We start from the raw sequence: 26,796 nt of genomic DNA, 5'->3' as shown, positions 1-26,796 counted from the left end.
AGTCGACAAGTAATTCCTAAACAAAACACTAGTGGCCTCAAATGGTCTTTTGTAAGCCCTTCATAATAAATCTTATTTTATTTGTAATTCATTTAATCATTGAATATTCTCTTTTATTCTTTGTATTTGTTTTGAAAGTGTTTTATTTGATTTTTTTTTCAATTAAAAAGGGTAAATAATGGTATAACATCAAGCGAATTGTAAGCAACAACAGATTTGTTGCCAAAGAAAAGCATTTTTAAAAGCGTCAAAGGCCTCCTGTTTGTTTGTTTTGACTTTTATGTAAACAAAGTCCACATTGTTTCACATCTGGACCTCATTTCAACTGCTGACACGTATTAACAATAAATGATTCATTTCTATTGAGACGATGCCTAACAATACAATACATTTGTTGTTTATTGGGGTTCACGCTCGGGGTTCGGGCTGACGTCTTCATTTGGCAAATTTGATGCAGCCGTTCCAAAGTGCGCAAATATAATGCAACACAATTACTTTTTGGGGACAATAGTGATCAATCAATCAGTCCCATTTATGAAATATTCAATGCGAATCTGACAGTTTTTGACAATTCAGGTTTCAATGGCAGTTTGTTTTTGTTTTTTGGGGGGGAGAAAAATGCTACAAATCTCCATGAAAAAAATAAAGGGCCACGAAAAAAGTTAATGAGGAAAGAGAACCCAATTAAAACTAATGATACAGCGATAAATCAGGATACAACACATATACACATATTGTTCCACCCCTATTTGGTACTCTAATGACAACAAGCACTCCGCAATTGGCTGAATAAAACATTAGCACCTAGAAAAGTTACACCGCCGACAACGTGCAGTACTCTTAAATATTTTAGCACATAGCTCAAAGGCATCCACAAAACAATCGGGCCAAAATTGCGACGCGGCGTGCATCATGTTCTCGTCATTTTCCCTCGTCTCCTTGCTAGCCTTCTGCGTTTGGTATCTTCCTCTCCAAGGTGAGTTGTCGACAGACGTCTTGCGTACTTTTTTGTGAGTCTTTGTCAGGTTTGCTATTCGACATCCACCAAAAATCCACCAGACATGTTTTTGAGGATGTCTCATGGCGAACCTGACAGTCTGGATCAATTGATTCGAAATACTTTTTGATAACATTCTATCATTTAAATTGTCTCTAGAAATGTATGCTAGGCATACTAAAAACATGCAGATACTAATCTACTGTTTAAAAAAAACAGCCGCAAAATGGCCAACAAGTGATGACCTCTTGGCCTGCATTACGTTTTTATCCCTCTATATTTGTGATATCTACAATTGCGACTTCAACGAAATTTGAACCGCAATTAACCCGGTTTCTTGTGAACGTGGACTAACCGACCGTGTCCGCGCCATTAGCGTTGGTTTTAACCGAGCCAGAGGAGGTGGAGTACTTCAACTTCAACGTGACGGCAACGTCAGGGGCCTCGGTTCGCTTGGACTGCGGCGCCGACCCGCCAGCCGTCTTCATCTGGGGCTTTACCAAAGCCGGTTCCGACGGCAGCGTGGCGCTGGCCTGCGACTACGGCCGTGGGCCCGAGCTGCGGGCTCGCCCGGACGGCGTGCTCCGAGTGCGCGTACCGACCAACGGCTCGGCACTGGTGATGGACGAGGTTCGGCGGGAGGCGGCGGGGACGTACACCTGCCAGGCCTTGTACGATGAGGGCCACGCGGCCAGAGTGATGTTCTACTCCACCCAACTTGACGTGGAGGACGACTGATTCATAAACTAATAAACTCACGAGAATCACCAGAAAAATGTCGATCATAGTCATTGATGGTTACACACCAATATCCAATGTGGTCCAATCAACCAGTAGCCGTCCAATCCATATGAAGTGGGAGGGATGGCTGCAAATACATGCATTCATTCGCTGCCATCCCTCCCACTTGAAATGGATTGGACGTCTATCACACTCAATGGCAGTTAATGAGTTAGCATGGACATTTTTGGAAAATTTGACCAGAAACCTAAACAGGTGTCTTTCTTAATACATCATTTGCTAACAACAAACGTATCGCGCTAACTTAAAATTAAATCCAACCCATTTAGCAAATTCATTTTCAAACAAATTAAAGATTCAACATATGAATTGATTCAAAATGTATTCATTCACTCACCCATTTATTGACACGGAGTACTGCAGTTACGACCAAATTCCGTTCCTACACTGAAAACGTAACCAAAAATGAAAATAGTATTTCAAAAAGTCAAATAAAAATAATTAAACGCTGTACTTACCAATATTCTTGAGAGGTAGGAGGAGAGTTTGGCTTTTTCAATGATTAATTTGTAAACGAAAGCACGCTAAAACGACTAGTATTGAAATCAAAACCAACTCGTCCACCTGTTTCTCCCCCAATCAAACGCGCGGGGCGTTTAGGGACAGCTCAGAAAACTGTTTTTAACACATCTACATTGCGACAAGAAAAGTAAATGCAACCCGATTAGTGACATTAATGTCCATATTGTAACCAAAAGCTGTTTGAGGGTTAGTCTGTTAGCGAAGTCAATTCCGTGGGCCGCAAAACCGCATTTAATGAGAAGGAAGACGTTTTCGTGCGATTGTTCAACTCCGGCCTGAACGCAGCACATCTTTACAGATGTGCGTCGAGGACATCGTAACCAGAGGACTCCCTGTACACTAACTCTTAAACCCACTAATTTATCAATCCTCTAATTTCCTCACTAACTAATCATCACTCCATACAATGAACTCACTCACATCATTGTGCATTTAAATATTAAGACGACATGTCGACTTAACTCTTCCATATCTTCTCTTTATATTATTACAAAACTTTACAAGTCGCTAAATCTCCGAAACACAAAACAATCCTCAGGCAAACACACAAAAAAAGCATAAATAATATAAAAGCCTGACCACTTTTCTCTTTGAAACAGATACATTCATAGGAAATAATAGCTTACTACTAGAAAAAAATAAATAAGTCATCTAAGGAGTCTTTAGGAGTTCATTCTGCGTTAGCTGTGACGGTTGGCTGTCCTTGTTGCACAAAGTCCTCTCTTAGGTCCTCCGAATGTACTCTCAGTAGCTCCGCCCATCCGGCTGTGGGGAACTTCAGACCTCCTGGAGGCTGGCTTGGATCAGTTCGCTCCGGCCGGACATCCAGCCGGGCTTCTCGTCACAGTCCGAGTCGGGATGACTGTCCCAGCGCACTGCCGGTCTGTCCTGGTCTACGCAGTCCACGTGCTCCTCTGCTGTAAAAAAGCACAACCAAACCACGCGTCTGAAGGATTTGATCATCAAATGTATCAAAAAACAAGTAAAAAATATCACGGCTAGTGGACAACTATTCCAATTCGTGACCGGACTTTTGGTCGCCGGACGTTTGGTCGCCGGACGTTTGGTCGCCCGGACCCAAACAACCGGTGACCAAAAGTCCGTGACAAAACAAGGTAAAACAACATGGTCTACGCATCAACAAAAGCCAACAATGGCCCTGAGCAGTTTCACTGAGCCGACGTGTATAAGAGTTTGTATGTACATGAGTTGTCCCCTTAGGAAGGGACGTCAGTCAGGGTCTTAACAAGTTCTCCAACAAAACACAATAAAAGTATGTGAAATTTGGAGCTTTTCTTTAGCCTAATAATTAATAGGGCATTAAGTATGACTAAATAATAATTCGCAGTTTGTATTTAGGGAATTTGAGCAACGATTTAAATGGTAATTATCAATAACCTTCCGGACAACCAAACGTCCGGCGACCAAACGGCCGAGTACCATTCCAATTTATCATTAGTTTAACGTTCTAACTTCCATTTCACAGATTATGAATATGCAAATATTATATATAATAATAGATGAATATTAGAAAAACATTTTAAAAATGCGTAAATGTTCCCCCCTAAAAAAAAATCACCTGTGTTATCTGCCGGACATCCCGTGTCGTCCCCGTCGAGACAACACGAGCGCGGCAAAGACTCTTGGTGATGGTGGGGCGGCGCGTGTGCCGCATCGGGCTCGTCGCCCGGTCGCTCGCCCGTGGGGGTGTGGCCGAGGCAGGGCGCCACGCCCATTGGAACCATTTCCAGAGTGTCTTTTTGGCAGGGCGCCACTCTAGACATGAGGGGAAGCGTCCCGCCCGGTAGGACGCCGTTGCTCTTGTAGCATCTGCCAAGCCACACCCAGACACAAAGTTTGCAATTGATTTACACATGTAAAGATTTAAACATACATATTTTTAATATGCTAATCTTCAAGTTGTTTTTAATGACCAAAAATAGTCACTTTCTTTTTTTAAAGCCTTTACGGTCTTAAGTATCAACGTCCACTGTAGAACAATTGTGCCTGAAATTAATTAAAAATATATAATAATAAAAAAAATGTATTTATTTATTATTATGTAGATTATAGTTACTTGGTTATAAGTATGGAAAAACAAAGCTTTTTTTAAATAACCAAAAATGGTCACTTTCTTTTTTAAAAACCTTTGTGGTCTTAAGTATCAACGTCCACTGTAGTAAAACTGCCTGAAAGGGTTAATATTAATTTAAAAAATATAATAATAATAAATATATTTATGTATTATTATGTTCATTATAGTCACTTGGTTACAAGTGTGGAAAAACAAAGCTTTTTTTTAATAACCAAAAATCGTCACTTTCTCTATAAAGGGTCAAAGGTCAACTTTTAGCTAGCTGCGTTAATAAAGCCTAAAAGCCGACATCAAAGCTGCAATATAATTAGGGTAGCGTCGTGTTTCGTAGCTCTTCCTGCAATAGGAACAAGATTCTATCCCGATCGCAATCCTGTTTTCTTTTTTTTTTCTCCAGCTCACAGAAATAAACAAACAGGAGGCTCATTAGCGCGCGGCTCGTGTGCTGGGTGAGTGCACACAGGGTAAACTGTGATGCCTCCGAGGCTTGAGTACATAAACTGGAGCAGCATGGGAATGTGGAGCTCCAAAAAAAAAGAAGAAAAAAAAAAAAGAATAGAAACATCTGCTAGAAACGCACATGACGAAACACCGGCATTCCACAGGGCTCCATTCTCATCCCATTACAGTACATCCCATTATAGGGTGCCTGTTTTTATGTGGGTTGCTTTCCTGAGAGGCCAGTACAGAACAAACATAACAGGATGTGTGGAGCAGTAATTTCATGTTTTTAAAATATCTCTGGCAATATCTTGGGGAACGTGAGTGATAAATCGAACGCTCCGCTAGCTGCTAGCTAAGAGTGATAATCTCTACAGCACATGTGTCAAAGTGGCGGCCCGGGTGCCAAATCTTGGCCGCCGCATCATTTTGTGTGGCCCGGGAAAGTAAATCATGTGTGCCGACTTTCTGTTTAAGGATCAAATTAAAATGAAGAGTATAGATGTATATTAAATTCCCTGATTTGCCACCTTTTAAATCAATAATCATAATTTTTAAATTATTTTTTTCTGTGTTTTTAGTTCAAAAATCATTTTGTTAAATCTAAATATATATATAAAAAGCTAAAATAAAAATTGTTTTAGATCTATAACAAACTGAATATTCAGGGCTTTTAATCCAGTTCTTTTAATCCATTTATATAAAAAAAATCTAAATATTATATCTAAAATGGTCCTGCCCACATGAAATCGAGTTGACGTTAACGCGGCCCGCGAACCAACCCGAGTTTGACACCCCTGCTCTACAGTATGTCAATATTTGACACTAGGATGCATTCTTGTTTTAAAATCAGAGTATTGTCAGATCCTCAAAATAAGGTGACTCGGATTCGGGTAAAAAAAAAAAAAAGAGATCGGGAAAACCCTGGTATTTTTCTTTAGTTTACACATTTATGACAATAAACTTTACATGAACTTACCTGTTATTGTTGCAGAGGTTCTGACAGCTCATACACTCCGGAGATTCAGACTGAGGAAGTGCTGTGTACATGCCGCCTCCCTACAAATTAAAACAGTATTTCGCTGGGATCATCGGGGTCCGCTAATTGGTCAATTAGCCAGCAAAGAGTCCAAAAAAATGAGGCACTCACGTTGTGATGGTGGTGAGGGTGAGGCAGCGTGCCGTTGTGGCCGTGCGGGTGTCCGCCAGGGTAGACTCCGCCGTTGCCGTTGTGCAGGCCGTTGGGGTGTTTGTGATGCAGGTGGTGGCACCCCGGTGACAACATGCCGCCGCCCCCGCCGCCGTGCACGTAACCCCCGTGGACACCTCCGTTCATACGCCCGGCGCCGGCCAACGTGGCGTACTCCAGAACGTGTCCGTTCATGTCCGTCGGCTGGTACAAGTAACCGGGAGGGTCGTATTCTGCAGTGGGAGGGAACACATGGCGTTCCACTAGGCTCCATTCTAGACACCTTTTAGATCCCCTTAATCATGTTAGGATAGTTTGATTGCACTTTCATATTAAATTAATAAAACTTTAAATATACTTAATTGATTCCCATCTGTTATTATTTGAAGCCTTTAGACTTTTTGTCATAAATTATTAATATTATGAATAGGATAGGTGTAGAAAATCGAGAGATATTTTTAGATATTACTAATAATCATGTACAATATAAAATATGTATCATCTCGGCTATTAGAAACAAATATTTTTAGATTATTTTTTTAAGTATAAATTATTTTATCTTAGGTCATCCTCACTTTTTTAATTTTTTACTTTAGGAATTCTCAACTTTTCATAAAATGTATCGGTTCAAATGAATCATTTAAAGTTTTTTTTTCTTCTTTAAGGGAATCTACAAAGTATAGAACATTATTATCTTCATACAACCATGTACACAATTATTTTATTATTATCATTATTATTATCATTATTATTATCATTATTATTATCATTATTATTATCATTATTATTATTATCATTATTATTATAATTATTATTATTATTATCATTATCATTATCATTAACATTATCATTAACATTAACATTATTATCATTATTATCATCATCATTATCATCATTATCAACATTAGCATCATTAGCATTATTATCATTAGCATCATTATTATTATTGTTATTATTGTTATTGTTATTATTATTATTATTATTATTATTATTATTATATACAATATGTGAAGTGAAGTGGACATTTACTACAATTACCACTACTACTAATAATTCATCGGTATTGTTGTTTTGGACTGATTTGATTGTGTTTCACTGTTGAGATAACTCTTTGATTCAGTTTATTGAAGCTGACCGCATGTTTAGAAAGAGCTCAATAAATAGTGGGCGGTCAGTGAGGCGTGAAAGATAAACACTCACTGTGCGTGTTGTTGTGCTGGCGGTTCCTCCACAGGCACATGGCGATGAAGGCCAGCAGAATAAGAACCATCACCCCTAGCACGCAACCCACGATGAGGTACAGGAGCCCCCCGGGCGGTCCGGCGGGCTCTTGCGGGTGCGGCCACGCCGGCGTGAAGGGCCGCTGGCTGGCCGAACCCGGAGACTGGCGAGCTGCGGGAAGGTCGCGTTTCTGTTAAAGTCCTACTATCGAGACTTTTTACACATGAAGTAAACAACAAAAACTTGTTTAAGACTATACAAAAATAAACAGAGATCCATAACTATTGAAATTGTGCAATAACAACAATTGATGGAACGGTTTGCCTGTGCATAGTTGAAACCAGTACTCGGACGTTTGGTCGCCCGGACGTTTGGTCGCCCGGACGTTTGGTCGCCCGGACGTTTGGTCGCCCGGACGTTTGGTCGCCCGGACGTTTGGTTGCCAGATGTTTGACAACATGACAGAGTTTAATGTTGAAACCAGATCTCAAAATTATATTCATGAGAGAGAGAGTTTAATATCTGAATATCTACTGTTGAAACCAGCTCTCAAAATTATATTCACCCAGGCGATCAAACGTCCGGGCGACCAAACGTCCGGCGACCAAACGTCCGGCGACCAAACGTCCGGCGACCAAACGTCCGGCGACCAAACGTCCGGGCGACCAAACGTCCGGTCACGGTTGAAACCGAAGGATTCCGACTCAATTGAAATTGTGCGACAAATTGATTGAAATTGATCACATAAGCCCTGAGGTGCAACTTGAAGACTGGATTTTTGTATTGGGGGGGGGTCTACATATCCAACATTCTCACCTCTGGTCTCGCAGATCATGACGTTGCTGTAGTCGCTTTTGCCGCCGTCGTTGAAGCACTGCATCTTAATGTCGTACGAAGTCTCAGCCTGCAGGTGGCCAATCATGTGCCAGTCTTTCAGTCCTGAACAGATGAGGGGAAGCATAAGCTGGGTTTCGCTTTGCAATTCTAATAACGTCCTCGTTACTTTTTTTCCCGCTTCGTGGAGATCACATTTTTGGGGGCTTGTTTTGGCTTTACGCACACATCAATTTTACATGCTAAGAAATAGTGTGGCAGGCATGCACACCCCCGTCTGGTCAGTCCCGCGGGCCTCTGCACAGTTGCTGCACTCTGGTCCATCTCCATATATGGCAGTTTGTGTTTGTACTGGCTCTACTCCAGTGTTAACACACACTCACACAAACGCACACAGACTGGAGAGACAAACTCTCATTTTCAAACAATGGGGTTACTATAATTATTTTAGTAAGTAGTAGTTTATATTTGAACAGTTATTCAAAATAAGCAAATGCATTGCATTACAATATTTGGTATTCCAGTGTAATATAAAGGAGTTGAAAATGCAACATTTCAAAACAGCCACAACAAAACTTTTTCAACAGGAGTGACAGCGTAATATTATTTACGAATATGATGCAACATTAATATACAAAATATTTTTTGTAGTAGAATTTAATTTCAATTATTCTAGAATTTCTACACTCATCTATTCTGACGGCAATATTTTTTCATATTCCAAAAGACATTACTTTGAAGTGAAGGCCTTGTCGTCTTCTTTCTTATCCCGTTCTTTCCTTTCCTGTTTTTATCTTTCCTTTCCGGTTCTGTTCTCATCTTTCCTTTTCTTTCCTATTCTGTTTTCATCTTTCCTTTCCGTTCCTGTCCTGTTGTGCTCTCATCTTTCCTTTCCTTTCCTTTCCTTTCCTGTTCTCTTCTCGTCTTTCCTTTCCATTTGGGGACGGTCAGTTAGCATTCCAGCCAGGGAAGCCGAGGCGCCGCGCATCCCCGCCGAGGGCGCTCATATTTCAGTTCCGTCCGGTAAATGAAGTTGCGAGCCATTTGGCAAAAGCACACTAGGGAAGCTAACGCTATCTTTTCTCAGTAGCATAGTATGTCAACTATGTTGACATGAGGATACAATATGGGTGTCAGTCATCATTTTCGCAGGCCGCAATCATCGTTATGCTTCCCCTCGGTGGGCCGTTATTTTGTAAAACATGGGCTGCTTTGATGAATCAACACATCCAACAAAAAAAATAATCAATAACTTTTGACATTGCTATCCTAGAAAACGCTTAGATTATATTTTCTTTTTGAAGGTATTTTGAAATTTCATTTGTATCATTGTTATTAGCAGGAGAAATAGCATCTGCTAAAAATATTCATATTTTATTCAACTTTGTTACTGTGTTGTTTTATCTAAAAATAAATAAACAAATTGTAAATATTCCTTTTAAAGTCGAATTTTTTTTAACAATTTCCCCTTTTTTCCTGCTAAAAATATTCAAATTTTATTCAACTTTGTTACTGTGTTGTTTTATCTCAATTAAAAAAAGAAAAATAGTAAATATTCCTTTTTAAGTTGATTTTTTTAACAATTTCCCCTTTTTTTAAGGAAGAAAACAGTAAAGAATCAATGTTTAACGTCGATCAACCCTTCAAAAAAAGGACTAAATAAATGATATTTAAATTTCATTACAGCATCTGCTAAAAATATTCAAATTTTATTCAACTTTGTTACTGTGTTGTTTTATCTAAATAAATAAAAAAGAAAAATAGTAAATATTCCTTTTTAAGTCGATTTTTTTAACGATTCCCCCTTTTTTTCTGCTAAAAATATTCAAATTTTATTCAACTTTGTTACTGTGTTGTTTTATCTCAATTAAAAAAAAGAAAATAGTAAATATTCCTTTTTAAGTCGATTTTTTTAACGATTTCCCCTTTTTTTAAAGGAAGAAAACAGTAAAGAATCAATGTTTAACGTAGATCAACCCTTCAAAAAAGGACTGAATAAATGATATTTAAATTTCATTCCAGTCGAATTTGGGGGGCCCTTTAAGTTTGACAAACGTGGGTAACACGATACTATTCCGTTTGGATCAAAATGGACCCATTTTCAAGTTTGCATAGGAAATCAATGCTCATTTTTACATACCCAAATTCGAAAACGGATCAACCTTGACCCGAAACGATATACTGGAAAGATTTATTATTTTCAAGCAAGGTTAATCTTTTTTCCCCAAGATATCAAAGATGCTATTTGGCCACTCACCTTCAACCACATCGTGCTTGTAGTCGCTATCGTTGTCGCTGTCGGTGGGCCGGTAGTAAATATAGAAGCCTTGGATGGGGGTGTTGTTGTTACTCGAAGGACTGTACTGAAAGGCAAGAAAAAAAAAACAGGGTTACATTACAGCACAATTATCCCCCCCGGCCCCCCGAGAAGCTAATGGAGCGACCCGTTATCAGCCGCTGATTGCGCAGAGGCGGACGAGGTCGTGAGAAGCTGAGGTTACCAAAAGGGCGGCGACTATCTGAGCCCATCGGCACTTGAAAGTTGGCACCATATCAATTCGCGAGCATGAAAACGAGAGCTCCGATATCGAGGAGATCGCCGCTTAGACGGGAAGTCGCCGTGGCTTTTGTCATTTTGCCACGACCCCCATTCAACTCTGTTTGGTGGGCCTTGTCAAAAAATACATGTGGTTGAAACGAATTGTTTATCACAATGTGGAGCAAAAACCGATGAAATGAAATGTCATGAAATTTTCTAAGGGTGACTGTTTATTTGTGAATAAAAAAAAAAACGATATTTTCTAAATGCTTTATGAGCATCGCGAATAAACGCTCACCTCAGGGTCCCCCAATTCAAGTGAATCTTTCAGAGGTGAGTGTTTATTCGGGAATTAAATTAGGATAAAGGCTCATCTTGGAAACATTCAGGGTTTGCATCTTAAAGTTGTTTTGGATTGGATTGGATTGGATAACTTTATTCATCCCGTATTAGGGAAATTTCATTGTGACAGTAGCAAGAAAAGGCATACTTATAAGTTAGACAGTACAGTCAAAGGCCGCAGAACAACAAAGCAAAAGCTAAAAGCACAAAGTACAAAGCAAATCAAAGTCAATGGGATCATTAAGAATCACCAAATCATTAAGACAGAAAAGCAGCAAAAACCCAAAACGAGCTACGAGTTTCGGTAGCAAAAACGGATAGACTCAAAAAGACGTAAAGTTGGACAAAAACTGGAACCACGCACGCACTTTTACAAGCAGACCCACCCTAAGCGTGAAAAAATAAAGATGATAAAATATATAGGTAATAAATATGTATTGGAATGTTTAAGGAAGCTTAAAAACGGGAACTTTTTGAGAGGTAAAGGACATCTTGACAGTATTTAGGTCAAATAGTTGTTCCTTAATTGTAGCAGGTCTACTGCTATACGTTAAAAAGAATATTAGAGTTATAAAAGTGAATATTTACTGAGATTACAACTATCTGTCATTTCAAAATGGTTGGTCATCCAAATTGACGTGATCGCCATAAAAGTGGTTACACATGATAAAGCGTACTCACAGTCCAGCGCAGCATGATCTGCGTGTCGCTGATGGCGTCGGTGGCCGAGATGTGCGGTCCCATCACGGGCCGGTCGGCCATGCGGGGGCTCGCCAGGGACACCTGGTACGGCCGCGACGCCACGCTGTGAGGACTCTCGCCGTACAAGTTGACGGCCGCCACGCGGAAGCGGTAAGTGGAGCCTGTGAGGGCAAAAAGCGGCGGCATCAAAATCCGTAATCCGTCTACTTGGCAACAAAAAGACCACCTCGACGTCCACCGTTCGGGTTCCTCACCGGGCTCCAGGTTGCGAACCTCCACGGAAAGCTTAAGCGGCGAGATGTTGTCGGCCACCACTCCCCACTCGGCGCCGCGGCTGCGCTTGTACTCCACGCGGAACGCCGTGACGGGCGATCCGCCGTTAGCTCTCGGGATCCAGGTGACGTAGACCGAGCTTTCGGTGGCCATGGAGATGGTGGGCCGGTCGGGCGCCTCGGGCACTAGCGGGGGCGAGACGAGGAAGCCCGTCAACTTTTGAACCGCGGCATCCGGCGCGGGAGGAGTTAGGAAAGGGTCAACCGCGAGAGGAACGTGTACTTACGGCGCCGGCCGAGAGCCACGCTTTGATAAGCAGCAGAAAAAAGACGGAGAGGAGGGTTAGCGCAAGGTTAGGGAAGTCTTGTTAGTTTCCTCGTCAAATTTAGACGGCAATTATAGGGGTGGAAATGATTCAAATACTCTTTAGCTTCCAAAAATTGGAAAAAAACATACTGAAAAGAAACTAATAATTAAGATCAGTCCTGCATCTCAACCGTTTCTTCAACAAGAGTGCCTTAAGATACAAAATTCTACCCTTCAAAATAAAATAACGCTATACTTTCTAGACCAAGGGTGTCAGACTCGGGTTGGTTCGCGGGCCGCATTAACGCCAACTCGATTTGATGTGGGCCGGACCATTTTAGATATAATATTTACATTTTTTTAATATAAATGAAATAAAAGAACTGGATTAAAATCCCTGACTATTTCAGTTTTTAATAGATCTAAAAAAATGTTTATTTGAGCTTTTTTGTCTTAGTAAAGGAAAATCTCTTTTAATCATTATGTTCTATATTAAAATGGAAAACAGAAAATATTTGTATATATTTTTAGATTTTACAAAATGATTTTTGAACTAAAAACACAGAAAAAAAGATTTAAAAAATACAATTATTGATTTAAAAGGGGGAAAATCAGGAAATATAATACACATCTATAATCTTCATTTGAATTTGATCCTAAAACAGAAAGTCGGCACTCATGATTTACTTTTTCGGGCCACACAAAATGATGTGGCGGGCCAGATTTGGCCCCCGGGCCGCCACTTTGACACCTGTGTTCTAGACTATTAAATAGGGGTGGAAACCTCCGATTAGCTCAGGATACGATTTGCGAAACAATGATATTTTTCGATACGTGTCAAGAAATCAAAGCACGATATTTACGTTAAAACAAAAAAAAAAGCAATTTTCACAAAGTAGAGGGATTTTTTTTGTAAAAAAAACTCCATATATTGGTCTACCTTTATAAGAAAGAGCTAATATGAAGTATTATGTTATAGTGATATTAAAATAATAATAATAATAAGTCTATATATTGACTGACCCCTGGCCATCCCTTCCAGCCCAAACGAATTGGACACCAACCGCCGCCAATGAAAGAAAGTGTTGCTGTGGTATCTACTATTCTCAAAATGGAACAATTTACCTCTATCATGGATGACCACGCCAAAGTGCGTGTTGGGCGTTTTGTCCTCGGGCACTTTGGGGGGCATCAGGACCACGGGGGGTTTGTTGGAGGGATTTTTGTTGGACGAGGTGCTTTTTTCTAGAAGAGCAAGAAGAAAAAAAAGTGGTCATAAATGAGAAACATTTGCCATTCGGGTAAAAGAAGCAAAATGAGACTGAGATGGTTGTTCATTTCCAAGACTGAATAGAGCTCATCTTGATAAAGGCTGAGAAGAAAAGCAATAAATGGCAGTGGACAAAAGTCAAACACAAACTCTTTTGTGGCTCGCTCGCTCAGTCGGCTATTTCCCGGCAGGAGGGCGTTCCCACTTGGAAAGCGCAAATGACAATCCTCGCCGCATACTTTGGACTTTTCCGGCTGCGGTCGAGCTGTTTTCTTGGGATGTGCGGCTGTTTGCCTCCATGTTTTTTTCTCCCAAAAAGCTCCTGGACAGCCTTTTTTTAGGTCACGCTCTAACTACTAATAATTGACTAATGACAACTCTTTTTGTAGCATTTACCACGATACATCTGCAATTATGTGGTTCTTTTCATCCTTGAGCAGATAGTCAAAATGTATGGACGTAGGTATGAGTAAACTTTCACCTCAGAAACCTACACCGCGAATTTCAATACATTTGACGTCCAATCCATTTGAACTGAGAGGTTGGCAGCGAATGAATGAATCTATCCATGCCATTTTAAATAGATTAGACCAGGATAACAAAATTAGTTTTATGTGTGGCTTTTTATTCATTTTTTGTTACATTTCTAGTTCCTGTTTCAAGAATTTTCTGTTTTTAACTCTTATTGATAATTTAATGTGATTTTTATATATTTTTTCATCTGTGTTTTTTGGAATTTTTGCACTTTTTGTGCTTTCAAAAAGAATCTTTTCAGTTAAATGTTGTACTACAACGATGCCTTTCCCTCACAGTACATTCCTATTTCAACAAGTCCTAACACTACCAATAAAATGATTGTTAAATTCTCAAGCTGCAGTAGCTCAGCAGTTAGCACGTTTGACTGCCAAAATAAGAGCCTTTTTTTAAACAGTAAACTTCTCAGTATTGGACAATAATTTTACGTTTTTTTCCCCACGTGTAGTACTGCAAGCACGCACCTTTCCCAGTGCGAAATGTGAGCATGGCCGGCTGTCCCTGTCCCGCCGAGCTCCGAGCCACCATGAGCACCTCGTACAGACTGGACGCCTCCAACTCTGACAGCCGCAGCGACCGCTCGCTGCCGGGAACTCGGACCGTCAGCCAGCTCTCCATCACCGTGGCCATTTCGTCCACCTATAAAATGTCAAAATATCACGCCAAGGGCCATCTCGCGAGGTACACGGTCTTTTGGTCGCCCGTCTTTTGGTCGCCCGTCTTTTGGTCGCCGGTCTTTTGGTCGCCCGGAAGGTAAATGATAATTACCATTTAAATCATTGCTCAAATTCCCTAAATACAAACTGCGAATGACTATTTAGTCATACTTAATGCCCTAGTAATTATTAGGCTAAAGAAAAGCTCCAAATTTCCCGGACTTTTATTGTTTTTTGTTGGAGAACTTGTTTCGACACTGACGGACGTAGCTTCTTAAAGGGACAATGCATGTACATACAAACTCTTCTACACTCACACGTCGGCTCAGTGAAACTGCTCATGGCCATTGTTGGCTTTTATTGATGCGTAGACCGTGTTGTTTTACCTTGTTTTGTCGCCGGTCTTTTGGTCGCCCGTTGTCGCGGTGACCAAAAGACCGCGACCAAAAGACCACGACCAAAAGACCGCGACCAAAAGATGGCGACCAAAAGACGGCGAACAAAAGACCGGCGACCAATCGACCGCACACAATCTGGCGACATGATTTTGCATGGTTCTTCGGACTCTGCTTCACCTTACGATATCGGACGAAATAGGCATTGATGGGGCTCCCGCCGTCGGGGCCCGCCCTCCACTCCAGGTCGTACACGTCGGGTTTGTGGGTCTGCGGCGGGCTGGTGATGATGGGTGCGTCGGGCGGGAGGTGGTCGGACCGCGGCTCGTTGGCGTCCTCCTCCGCCAGGAAGCCCTCGTCGCTCTGCATGGGCGGCAGCGAGGGCCAGGCATCGGCGCCGGCGTTTGATTCTAAGAGACAACAGATTGTGGAAAAACATTACTGCCGTATATTCTGGACTATAAGTCGCACTCTCCCAAAAACGGCTTCTATGACACGAGCAAGTCGACATGGAATCACCCCGGCGTATTCTGTCGGAAACAACGTGTACACGAGGAAGTGGCGAGCATGGCATCACGACACTTTGCTTTGCAAAGTAAACGCGCTGAGAGCCGGTAACACTAAACCCGATTCCCGGGAACGCCGCCAGCTGCCACGCATTCCACACGCTGGTCGTTAAAATAGCTCCGAGAGAAATACTGTACAGATACGCGAGGCTGGCGCTCCAGGAAGATGTCGACGGAAAGGATGCTAACATAAGAGGAAGTTCCAACTTCCCTTAAACTCGCTGTCAGGGACAATAGTGTGACTTTCCATTCAAAAATATCAGTGTGTTTCTCTTAAAGTGCCCCTGTTTGGCTGCCATTGACAGAGATAGCCAACAGATATGGACATTTGTCAGAATAAACTCTCACCACAGAAACATTCATTGGGAATTATAATAGGCTTATCACTACAAGAGTAGCACAGCGGTTAGCACGTCTGCCTGGCAGTTTGGAGATCAATGACCTTCCTGTGTGGAATTTGCATATATCATCCTACAATTTTTTAAAGTTATTGTCTGCCATTGACGGCGCCATACGTCCAACCTATTTGGAGAGTTAGCAGCAAATGAACGGACTTTGGTTGATTGCGCCAAGGCCGGCCCCCTTTCCCCCTGAGCTAGATCGTGAGAGTAAGCTTTGTGCACGCCGTCCGGGGATCAGCCCCCGCGGACGCTGGAATGCGAGGAGTAGACGTGAAGGGTTAGAACGGGGAGCAGACCACCCGGCTGTCAACTTGGTACACAACCGCCTTGTATTTACGTGGCCGCGTCCTCCCACTCCGCGCCGTTCATCCCTGCGTTGCGTCCCAGCTCGAAAACGTGAAGCTGATAATATAGTGGGAGGTACCACTTTGTGATCTTAGCCAGTACATCCAAAGTCAATGTTTTTAAAATGAAATAAGTATTTTCGGTCATTAAAAATAATAACAATGATATTGAGATTTTTAGATGGATTCCTATTGTATTTTTATGTTGTTTTTTTAATATAATAATGACATGAACATAACCGAATTAAGTAAAATGGCTAGAGGATAGGGAACGCTACCAGAATGGATTGGACGTCTAGCGTCGTCTATGGCACTCAAATGCATGATAATTTCCTTGCCATACTTTGGAATATACTTCATAATATTTATTTATATATACATACATTTATTTATTAACTTATTTATTCCCTATTTATGTCAAAAATATATTTTTCTGTGGCTGTATTCTCACCCTCTTGCTACTGTACAGTGAAATTTCCCAAATACGGGATTAATAAAGTTATCTAATCTAATCTAATCTAATAAATCATTCAACCACCTACCCGTCTGCACCGTCAGCATTCCCGACGACTGCGCCGACCCGACGCCGTTGTCCAGCAGACATTGGTACACGCCCTGGTCCGATGGAACCGCCTCCTGAATGACGAGCCCTTTAGCGGAGATCCGAACGCGACGTGATGCAGTTATGGTTTCGCCGTTGAACAGCCAGGTGACGTTCGGGGTGGGGTTACCCGCCGCTACGCAGCTAAAACGAGCGGCGGATCCCGGCGAGGACAAATGTCGGTCGGCGAGGCCCTCCAAGATGGCCGCCGGCTCTGAAAGTGACAAAAATTGCCATTAGATTTGTCGGATGAATTATTCTCAAACGTCGAGTCCTCACCGAGAACGTCGACGGTGTAGTTGGCGCCCGTGACCCATCCTCGCTCGCTTCCGACGGAGCAAGCGTACACCCCGGCGTCGTCCGTCGTCACGGAGACGAGCTCCAGATTGTCCCGGAGTCGTCGCAGGCGGGGTCCGAATTGGACTCGCTCGCCGTTTTTCAACCACGTGGACGCTGGGGCCGGACTTCCGGAAATGACACACTCCAACGTGTACGACTGCGACCGCTCCAACGTTACGGCGACGGGGTTGGTGGGGTAAACGATTTGCAGGGGAGAGGATGGGGTATCCGCAACTAAATAAAAAAGGGAAAATAATACGTCTTGTGATGGTTATTTTTCCATAGTTTCACCACTCATTGGCTGCCATTGGCTAATAGTAGATGTCCAATCATTTTGAATAGCAATGGCAGTTAACATCATCAAACGAATATAAATGAGGGCCGTTTTTTCCGCAGAATTTTTTTGGGGTGGTATAGTCAAAGTCCAAACTCCCCCAAAAAGTCATTCATGCTTGAAAAAAGCGTGTGCGTTGATGAATTGCAACAATTGTGCAAAGAAAAGTGGGTGGAAATATCTTGGCATTTGGTATTACTCATCAAAAAGAGACCCATTTTTTCTGGTTATTAAAGTGGCCAATTACTCTTTCCCACAGGGACGGGAATTTTAGAGTCACTCGTTTCATTTAATAAGTAAAATAACTCATTTAAATGAGACTTACGTCGTACAGAGAGTTTGATGCCGTGGGTCTGCGTGACGGTTTCGCCCGTGACGGGATTGTACGAGCCACATTTGTAAGTGCCTTGTTGGCGGAGTGAAACGTTGTGGATCTGAAGGTTGCCAGATGGAAGAACCAAGTAGTTGTCTAAAAAATAAGAGCGAGCCCATGAGCAACAACTGGGAATTTGACCTAAAAATTCCAAAATAAAAGACAGGGCACCTGCGGATTTCTCCACGCGTTCGCCTCGCACTCGTAACCGCGGCAAGGCCGGCGGCACGCTTCGGGGCAGAGGACACTCGATGACCGCCGCGTCGCCTTCCCGGACGGACAGCGAGCGTCGACGGCTGTCTTCGTACGGCCAGATTTCTGCAAAGGGAACGTTAGGAAATGGCGAGTGTTGTTATGACTGCGAAAAGGAAAACCCAAAAGCTCATTAAGGATGTTGAAACTTCTTCTGCTTCCTTCCCGTCATCATTCGGCGGCAGGCAGGCGTCCTCGCCCTTCAGGAGAGCAACTTCCTGCTTTGCTTGGCTATTTAACGCAGTGGCAAAGAGCGACCAACAACTACTATTGGCGTTTACTTTTAAAAAAAGAACGGGCTAAACCTTTCTTGCCACTTCCTACTAAACCGCACATCTTGTATTGGCTAACTCGCAACTATATTTACATCCTCAATTCTTGACCTTGATAGAAAAAAAAAATCATATTCGCGGATCGATATAGATGTAATCCAAGAATATACCTAGCAAATTTACATGATGAGATAGTAAGCGGGAAATTAGGATGTCACAGGGAAGGGTGAGTAAAGGCAGTTTTTGTATGTGTAGTACATCTGTGCATTGTACAGTAATCCCTCGAATATCGCGGCTTCACGACATCGCAGATTTTTTCTGGGGAATTTTATTTTTTTATTTTTTTATTTTTTGTAAGTTCATAAAAATGTTAAAAGCTGAAACTTGCAATGGAAGCCACTCCCCTGTCCTTTGCTTGCTGCTAGAACTCAGCAATGAAGTAAATATATATATATATATATATATATATATATTAATTTTATTTTTTAAATAGGGGTGACCTTACTTCACGGTTTTTCGTTTATCGCGGCCATTTCTGGTCTACATTAACTGCGATAATCGAGGGATTACTGTATACGGAAGTATCTTAAAAGCAGAAAGGGAATTAGACATACCTGCTAGCGTTACATGCGCGTAGCGGCTAGCAACAGCCGTCCCTTGGTTCGACCGGGCTACACACTGGTATGCCCCGGCGTGGGCGCGCTGCAGCGAGGAGATGGTCAGCGTACCCCCGTTCACCTCCACACCGGGCAGGCTGTCGACGAGCAGGGGGGCGCCGCGAAATCGCCAGGAGAGCGCCGCCGACGAGGGGCTGACGGCGCAGTGTAGGCGAGCCGCCGAACCGGGACTCTGGACCAGTGAGGCGGGCTCGGAGAGGAAAGACGGGTATTGAACTGAGGAGGGAAAGAGCAGGAGTGATGAATGGAGGGAGTAAAACCACGTTTCCACTGCGCGATAAATCACGACCCGGTGACGCTTCATCGGCTGCGTCAGCGACGGAAATACACATCAGATGAAGAAGTCGAGACGTAAATCATTCTTTACGTTTTCAATCTGCTTTCTTGCTAAAGCTCCTAGCTTAACTTACGTGTGCAGCTAATAAGCAGGGACTGGCCAAGACACAGCAGTGTGGACAGGACGACCCTGAGGCCACCGTCCATGGCGCCCTGGGACCCCTGCCAGTGGCCGTGATTGCCCGGCGTGCGCGCCCTTCTCCGATTGGCCAACCTAGAAGAACGGGAAGAGGAATTAAAAAGAAAAACATGTCAGAAAGCAACTTGTTGTCCCGGCGACCAAAGGAGACAATGAAGAGCATCTCTCTAATCTTCGCATGGCACCACTTGACCCCCACTTTGCACCCCCCCCCCCAAGAAACGACCAGATACGAGAAAATGAGCATCGTGTTGGTAGTGGGCGACCGTGTCTCTTGTCACAGGGCTCTGCTTCCTCAGAGGTGCACTCTAGCCTAACGTCCTTGGCCAGCCCTGGCTGGACGAGTGAAAAAAAAAATGGGGTTGAGGTGGGGGGCGTAATTAGAAGAATTCCTCCATCCTTTTCAAGAAGACCCCCTCCCGTTTCTCCTCCTTCTCTTTCCGAGGGTAATCCAGGCCAGGCTTTGATCCCGGGGTTCCTACTCGGTAGCCAGGGCCTGAGCCCTACAATGGCCGCCCAGCTGTGATATTGATGCCGACGCTTCAGCGGAAGGAGCCGAGAGGGCAAAAAAAATGGGTATTGGGCGCAAATGGAGGAGGGGAGGGGGCTGAAGTGAAATAAGGCAATTTCATCTCAGGCTATTCCCAATATATTATTTTGCATTAACCGATCTGGCTCATTGGTTACCATAGACATCTGATCCATTTGGACTGGCTTTGTCTATTCGTCCCCACCCAATGAAAATGGATTAGGCCGTCAATGGCCTCGAGACATGATTATTCAATGTCAGTTTAAAATGGATTAGGCAATTTTCATTCCAAATTAAGAAAGGGCTTGGATTTCGACGTACGACTGTGTCATCGGACTACAAGTAGTATACATTGAGGCCTCTAACATCAAACCCACGTGGCAAGAGTGCATGCCGCGACAGGCCCCCGCTTTGCTGGATTCATGATATATAATTACAATAATAATACACGGGAGCAAATAAAATATGCAAGCGGGAATACTGTCCCTCAAGACTGGTAGTGGGCAAAGTATAGCTAGCTCACATTTAAATGATCCAAAGTTCTTTAGCATTTAGCATTCAATTAGCTGATGTTTATATGTGGAAAAGCAATATAAATATTGTGCAAAAAGGCCCAATCTTTCAGAATTTTTGCTGGACTTGGATTTTAAAACTCAGTTTTGGTCTTGTGGAGTTCTTGTCGCCGGGAAGTCTTTTTTTCTCTAAAAAATCCAATGAAAAAGTTCCCCTTGACCACAAAGGTGCTCCATATGATCACTGCCTTCCTTCAGTTCCTGCGAGCTCTATAGCGACCAGTCGCCCTTGTGTAAACACAGACACAGCTGCCTATCGGTCCCGTCCATCTGGTGCTGCGAGGAAACACACGGGGACATCCATCTTCCCGCTTATCTACTTGACTTTTCTTTGACATCCGCCACCATGAAAAGACACACTACTAGGATATCTGGTGTCACCCCCAAAATCCCATTAGCGAGGACCGGACTGATGCTGGTGGCGCGACATGCTGAGTTGTGGATACAGTCTTGTCAAGGCTTGTCATTTGCAATGTCAACAAAATATCCATATTTCTCCTTATGACAAGTTGATGAACGAGCTCAATTCCGAATTGTAATCCACAGTACAAGTTAGCCAAAGCTAAACACACTAGCACCTAGCGGATTTCAGAAATTTGGGGGGCTCGGGAATTGGTCGATCGATAGAGAATACAAGCAATCTTGTACGCTGATCGCATCTAGAGAATGTTAGCAACATTACCCTGATAGCATTTGGTCGCCGAAATTGACGGTTAGTTAATATGAGCGTAAAAGCTAACTTTTTCAACTTTTTACGGCGGCAACATAATGTTTCGGATTCTAACGTTGGCCGCTCACTGCCACGTTAATGTGGGATGGGAATTTATTTATTTTGGTTTCTTTTTGTGATAGAATTTGGTTAGAAGATAACTGTTTAGTAAAGCTCACATTTGGCTCACATTCAAACTCTTCAGCATTAAAAGGGACGAGAAACCAAAAAAGATGTGATTTACTAGCTCTCTACTCCTGAAAATTAATCCATATTTTTCTAAAAAACAATACTACAGTCACAATAGCTGAGACCAGCAATTATTATTGAAAAATTTAAACAATCCAAAGCATTGGATTCATCAGAGATGGAATGCCAAGTGTTTGCAGCAAAATCCAGGTATCGTCCTGAATCTGCCAAATAGACTGTACAAATAAATTTACAAAATTAACTAAAACAAGCATCCTCAAGTACATTTTGAAAAGTTTTCATCGTGGATAGGCGACTGAGCAGTTAACTATTTTACAACACTGTGACTGGCACCGGGCAAAAGAAACCAGCCGTTCCTCAAGAACTGTACAAAATCTTACCATTTATCTTGCAAGCCACCCTTCCCCTGATATATACAGCATTCCTTGTAAAGAGATAGTAGCGTTTATTTGCCTGTGCGGCAGAAGCCCAACGCCGGGATAGCGCCGTCTATCCTCGTGCCATTGGATGAAAGGGAGCCGAGGTCCTGACACGGGAGAAAATAAACACACTGACAGGTCGCCCTGAGGGAAAGCAAAGGAGCAGGGGGGGGTTTCAAGTGTAGTGGGGGGCGCGAGAGCACCTGCAGGAACTCCTTAAAGCTTCATCGGCCCCCATGTGGGGTGCGGCCCATATCCCTGTCCCATTGGGTAAACAGGGACAATAAAAAGCCATGCAGTGAAGCATCAAAGAGCCGCAGGGCGCAGGCAGAACAGGTCGCAACTGGCGCTCTTGAATCGGCTTCACAAGACTGCACAGCCCAGTGCCAGCCCACCACAAACAACGTGGACTTGCCGGGTTGAGATGGAATCTCCAACCCAGAAACCCATAGACTCTTGCGCAAAAGGATTGAGCGCTAAAAGGAAAGGACGGTTTTCAGGTCACTGCCTCGACGGCCGCGAGAAGAAGCCAAGACCCCAAGAGCTAAACCTCCAACCTGCCCGCACTCGCCCATCGGATGGGCTGCGGATGCTTGCATTCCTCAAGTCGACACGGAGACAAAGTCGGCGGAAAGGACAGACGCAATGATGGGAGATAAACGTGTAAACATGAAGACGGGAAGCCGTAGAAGGAGATGAGGGTAGAAAGAGGTGAAAAGTTGCCAAGTTCCACTATCACGACTTTTTACACAGAAATTAAATGATAGGATCTTGTCAGAGTGGTCGCAAAATAAACTAGCAATACTCACGAGGGGTCTTCTAAAATAAGTAGCACCTGGCTGGAATCAACTGATTACACTTGCAAAAGGTGTCCGCCTGTTCGGTTTGAATAAAAACCTGCACCCCCTGCAGCCCTTTGAGGACCGGTTTGAGACCCCTGTTTTAGTGGATCGGATCTGTATTGTCCTGCATCTCATAATCGCTCATTTTGGCCACGTTATCGTTTTATCGCCAGCTGTACTTGATTGTTTATGGAGAACCCACCAAGATAGGGCCAGGCAATTAAACAAGCTAATAGGTGGGGACTCGGCGCTAACGCCAGCTACCTCAAGAAAGAGGGACGATTTGTAAACGGCAAGCGGAATTAGCTGCAGAAGAAGACGAGACCGTCGTCCAGGAGGGGAAAGTCATTAAAGGGTGCCAGGAGGTCAGAGCGTGGACAGTGGAGGCAGCGTTGAGGCGGGGGTGACAGCTAGGCCAAGCGGGTCTCAGGGCTCCAAGACGCCGAGGCCGTGATAGCATGCCTGCGATGCGGGATCAGGATTGAAAAGGGGAGGCCCCGGGGGATCAGACAGTCACATCCCACAAAGACCTGTTTACCGAGGACACACAGGCCCCCCTTCCCTCACCTCCTATCTCCGCCCCGATGCCTCTCAACCCTCCCCAAAAGCGGGGAGCCGGGGCCGAGACGACGCTAATTCCGCCCTGAGGCTTTTTGGCCGATAGAGCCGAGACGGAAAGGAAGGGGAGGGGGTCGGCCAGACTGAGCCTGCCTCAATGGTACAGTATCTTAGGCTTCTCTTAATTGGAGATTGTTCAGCAATGTCTTGTTTCCCCTGGGAATCTGAATGTGTAAGGGGGTTGCGGGGGGGGTCCGGTGGGAGGCGCACTCGTTTCCCAAGCTCCTCCGAGAGCCGGATTAGTGGACGGTGACGAAACTCAATCGGGGCCTCGCGCACGGGAAACGGATCGCGGGCTATCGCCGCCTTACAAGGCCGCCTCCGGACTTTTTGCAAAGAAACTAACAAGCCGGCGCTTTTGTACGAGTCCTTCCAGCTGACTTCACAGGCCTTTTAGCCCACAGTGGGACGCCGGCTCGGACCAAAAGGTAATTCCGATGGAAAGGAAGAATGCCCGAAGGGGCCCTCTTTGCCTGCAGGGAGTGTTATAATACCCTGACATGTGCCAAGAGTCTGATTTCCTCTGCCAGGTGAGACATTCCTCCAAGTCAGCCTTGACTCATGGGATGATGGGGAAACAACGTTGATGCGAGGGTAGGATCAAGTTTTCCAGAAGGTCCACCTTCACTGGGGGGGAGTCAGGATTTGTTGTGAGGGCCATGCAGTGATTTGATCCAGCTCCCCTTCGCTCCTGGATTCCGTTGGTGCACATCTCCGCGGCAACAAGCGGCAGAAAACAGTCTCTGCTCAACCTCCTCCTGATAGATCTGTGGCCGATGCCCAAAAAGTTTAAATACAAACGTTATTAATGTCTTGGTTTTGATTTCGGTTTTTAGAAGAAAGCCAAAAGAACTGATTTTTTGCAGAAACTTGTGATTAATGGCTCAACATTGCGAGATGATTTACCGGACGAACTGCGAACCAGGTCTGCAAGCACTCCTGTTGGCCAGCCAGAACAAAAACAAACATTTGTAAAGAGGTTAAATATAATTAGTCTTCCTCACCGATGCACAAATCTCTTGCAAAAACCCAAACAAACCAGCGCCAAAGACAAATATGCGTTTCCAAACAGAGTAGGCAAAAGCTCCATATAGTTTGTCTAAATGTTTATCCTCGCTGTTCTTGCTTGTTGCGTGCCAATCGGGAGATCAAAAATCAAACAGGCTGCTGTCAATAAACAAGACACGTCTCGGCTCCCTGGCGACGTCTAAAAAGTCCAGCGTCTTGAAGTCGGCCAAGAAAAACAAGACTTCACGACAGAAAACCAAACACCATAATAGAGAACTCATGCGCACCATATTTCGTAAGCTGCTACTGTGGAGCCAGACAGAGAAGATAGTGATTGGTCGCCACTCAATGCCAACGTTTGCAAAGATCTTTGCCTTAGGTGAACAACAACAAAATAAAATCAGACACAAAAGTAAACAAGGAGTGTAAAATTGGGATGAAAATATTGACAGTAGACCAACTACTTTTAACTTTACTGTGTTTAGCGATAAATTGTGCTCTAATAAAACTATTAAAACTATATTTAAAGATTGTAACCGATGCTACATTTAGCACCTCTCAGCAAATGCATGCTGGGACTGGAAAAGACAAAATAAGAAGACAAACTGTGCGCAAAATCATTTTAGCTTTTGGTGGCTAAAATCATAGCGTGAAATTGGATCATGGTTAGCCTTTTGGGTGCGAGATTATTTGAAAGATCCGATTTCCTTAAGAATAGCAAGTAAAACTGGGATTAGCTGGTTTACGGATCAGATTTCATTTTTTTTCTTCTACTTTATAAGTAAAATTGCTATGTCGCCATTATTTGTGGAGTAATAGGAATTAAACTGGGTAGGTATATTTTAGGGATGTATACAAATCGATTGTCTGACCCCCGAATCCCGAATGCACAACGGCGAACAAGATACGGGCATCGTTATGTCCAAAACATGGTAGGTTGAGGACATCCTGGAGTGTTCCCGGTACTCCTCAGGTCAGTACCAAGGGACCCTTGATACATCTGGATCATAACTCCCGATGGGAGTTGAGTTGGGCTGTTAGCGGCAAGCGGCGAGCGGCAAACGGCATCGTTGCCAGGACAGAAAAGTCCCTTGAAACCAGTCGCCGACCGCCGCTCGTTCTGGCCTTAATTTAATCCTGTTGGTCCCTGCCAAAACCAAAGTCAGAAGTGACATGTTGGCTTGCGAAACATTTGAAATAGAAAGTTGCGGTCTGTCCAAAAGCAAAAGGAGAGCTCAGTCGGGGCCCGTTGCAAGGGGCTTATTTAGTCGGACCACTTTCGGGAATCTTGCAAAACCGAAAGATGCCGAGCAGTGAGGATGCAGAAGAGTTCAAATCCGATAGTTGTCTTTTAACTGCGTGCCAACAAAGTACACCGTTTGAGCGTCCACATGCAACACATTCGACGCGCGTCGGGCAGATTACAGCTCGTCAATAGGCGCTCCCTCAAATGCTTCCAAGTACATAATAAAGGGTATTTATAGTCACTTCAAATAGCGTGGCTTAAAGAGGCGGCTTCAGACGAGTTCGCAGTCGCTTGAAGAAGACCCGGTTTGACGTAAACGTTCGCGATGGCTTCTGGGGTGCTCTGTTCGTGGTTTGCGCCTCCTTATCTTACTTAGCGTATATTTAGAACCGGTCCGTATTTTCATTACACTGACGAGCAAAACCTCAGAGAAGAAGCAGACCTCCGATCTGGGCTGGTTTCCAAGCGGTACCGCCTCGCCCTCCCTTGCTTTCCAGCGGCTGTTTCAGAACATCTGTTCCTGCTGCTTGTTTGCCTTCCTGATCACTGCGGCCTATGTTTCTCTTTTTTCCCCTCCAAATCCGTAACGCTAATCCCCGCTAAAGAAAAACTTTAATTGACACCTTCCGAAAAAAAGTGGTGTTAGCGCGTATTACTAGTTTAAAGTCCCACTGACAGGAGTTTTTTACATAGTATTCCAGGGATACAATCTTGTCAAAGAATAGTCAAAAGACGGACACAGATTCTGAACAACCAAAACTGCTCCCCAAAAATAATTTATGTCCTGTTTTTTCTCCGCATAGTTGAAATTGGTCACGTTAAGGAATGATCCGGCAGAGAACGTACGACTCAAGAGAAAACAGCACTCGAGACTCGTTGTTTTTATCATGCG

At 43.6% G+C, this 26,796-nt stretch overlaps 1 protein-coding gene across 2 annotated transcripts in view; it reads right to left on the bottom strand.

Annotated features, from left to right (window-relative positions):
• Positions 1-2,777: 2,777 nt before the first annotated feature.
• Positions 2,778-26,796, bottom strand: part of cdon (cell adhesion associated, oncogene regulated) — a 38,254-nt gene continuing 14,235 nt past the window's right edge. The window contains exons 4-21 of one of the 2 annotated variants that reach the window (XM_077612110.1): positions 19,687-19,826; positions 19,214-19,492; positions 18,247-18,393; positions 18,028-18,171; positions 17,309-17,602; positions 16,971-17,243; positions 15,298-15,527; positions 14,531-14,705; positions 13,388-13,507; positions 11,938-12,141; positions 11,663-11,844; positions 10,358-10,463; positions 8,083-8,205; positions 7,246-7,437; positions 6,007-6,278; positions 5,836-5,915; positions 3,900-4,150; positions 2,778-3,234 (exon numbers count right to left, since the gene is read on the bottom strand). In XM_077612110.1, the coding sequence (XP_077468236.1) occupies positions 3,098-3,234; positions 3,900-4,150; positions 5,836-5,915; positions 6,007-6,278; positions 7,246-7,437; positions 8,083-8,205; positions 10,358-10,463; positions 11,663-11,844; positions 11,938-12,141; positions 13,388-13,507; positions 14,531-14,705; positions 15,298-15,527; positions 16,971-17,243; positions 17,309-17,602; positions 18,028-18,171; positions 18,247-18,393; positions 19,214-19,492; positions 19,687-19,759 (3,282 nt within the window). In that variant the 5' untranslated portion in view covers positions 19,760-19,826 and the 3' untranslated portion in view covers positions 2,778-3,097. Of the gene's footprint in view, positions 3,238-3,899; positions 4,151-5,835; positions 5,916-6,006; positions 6,279-7,245; positions 7,438-8,082; positions 8,206-10,357; positions 10,464-11,662; positions 11,845-11,937; positions 12,142-13,387; positions 13,508-14,530; positions 14,706-15,297; positions 15,528-16,970; positions 17,244-17,308; positions 17,603-18,027; positions 18,172-18,246; positions 18,394-19,213; positions 19,493-19,686; positions 19,827-26,796 lie in introns of both variants that reach the window. The other variant, XM_077612109.1, reaches the window with a different exon arrangement.

This window comes from Stigmatopora argus, chromosome 10 (genome assembly GCF_051989625.1).
Source record: "Stigmatopora argus isolate UIUO_Sarg chromosome 10, RoL_Sarg_1.0, whole genome shotgun sequence".
Taxonomy (NCBI): Eukaryota; Metazoa; Chordata; class Actinopteri; order Syngnathiformes; family Syngnathidae; genus Stigmatopora; species Stigmatopora argus.
This window is presented reverse-complemented; position numbering and strand designations above follow the sequence as displayed.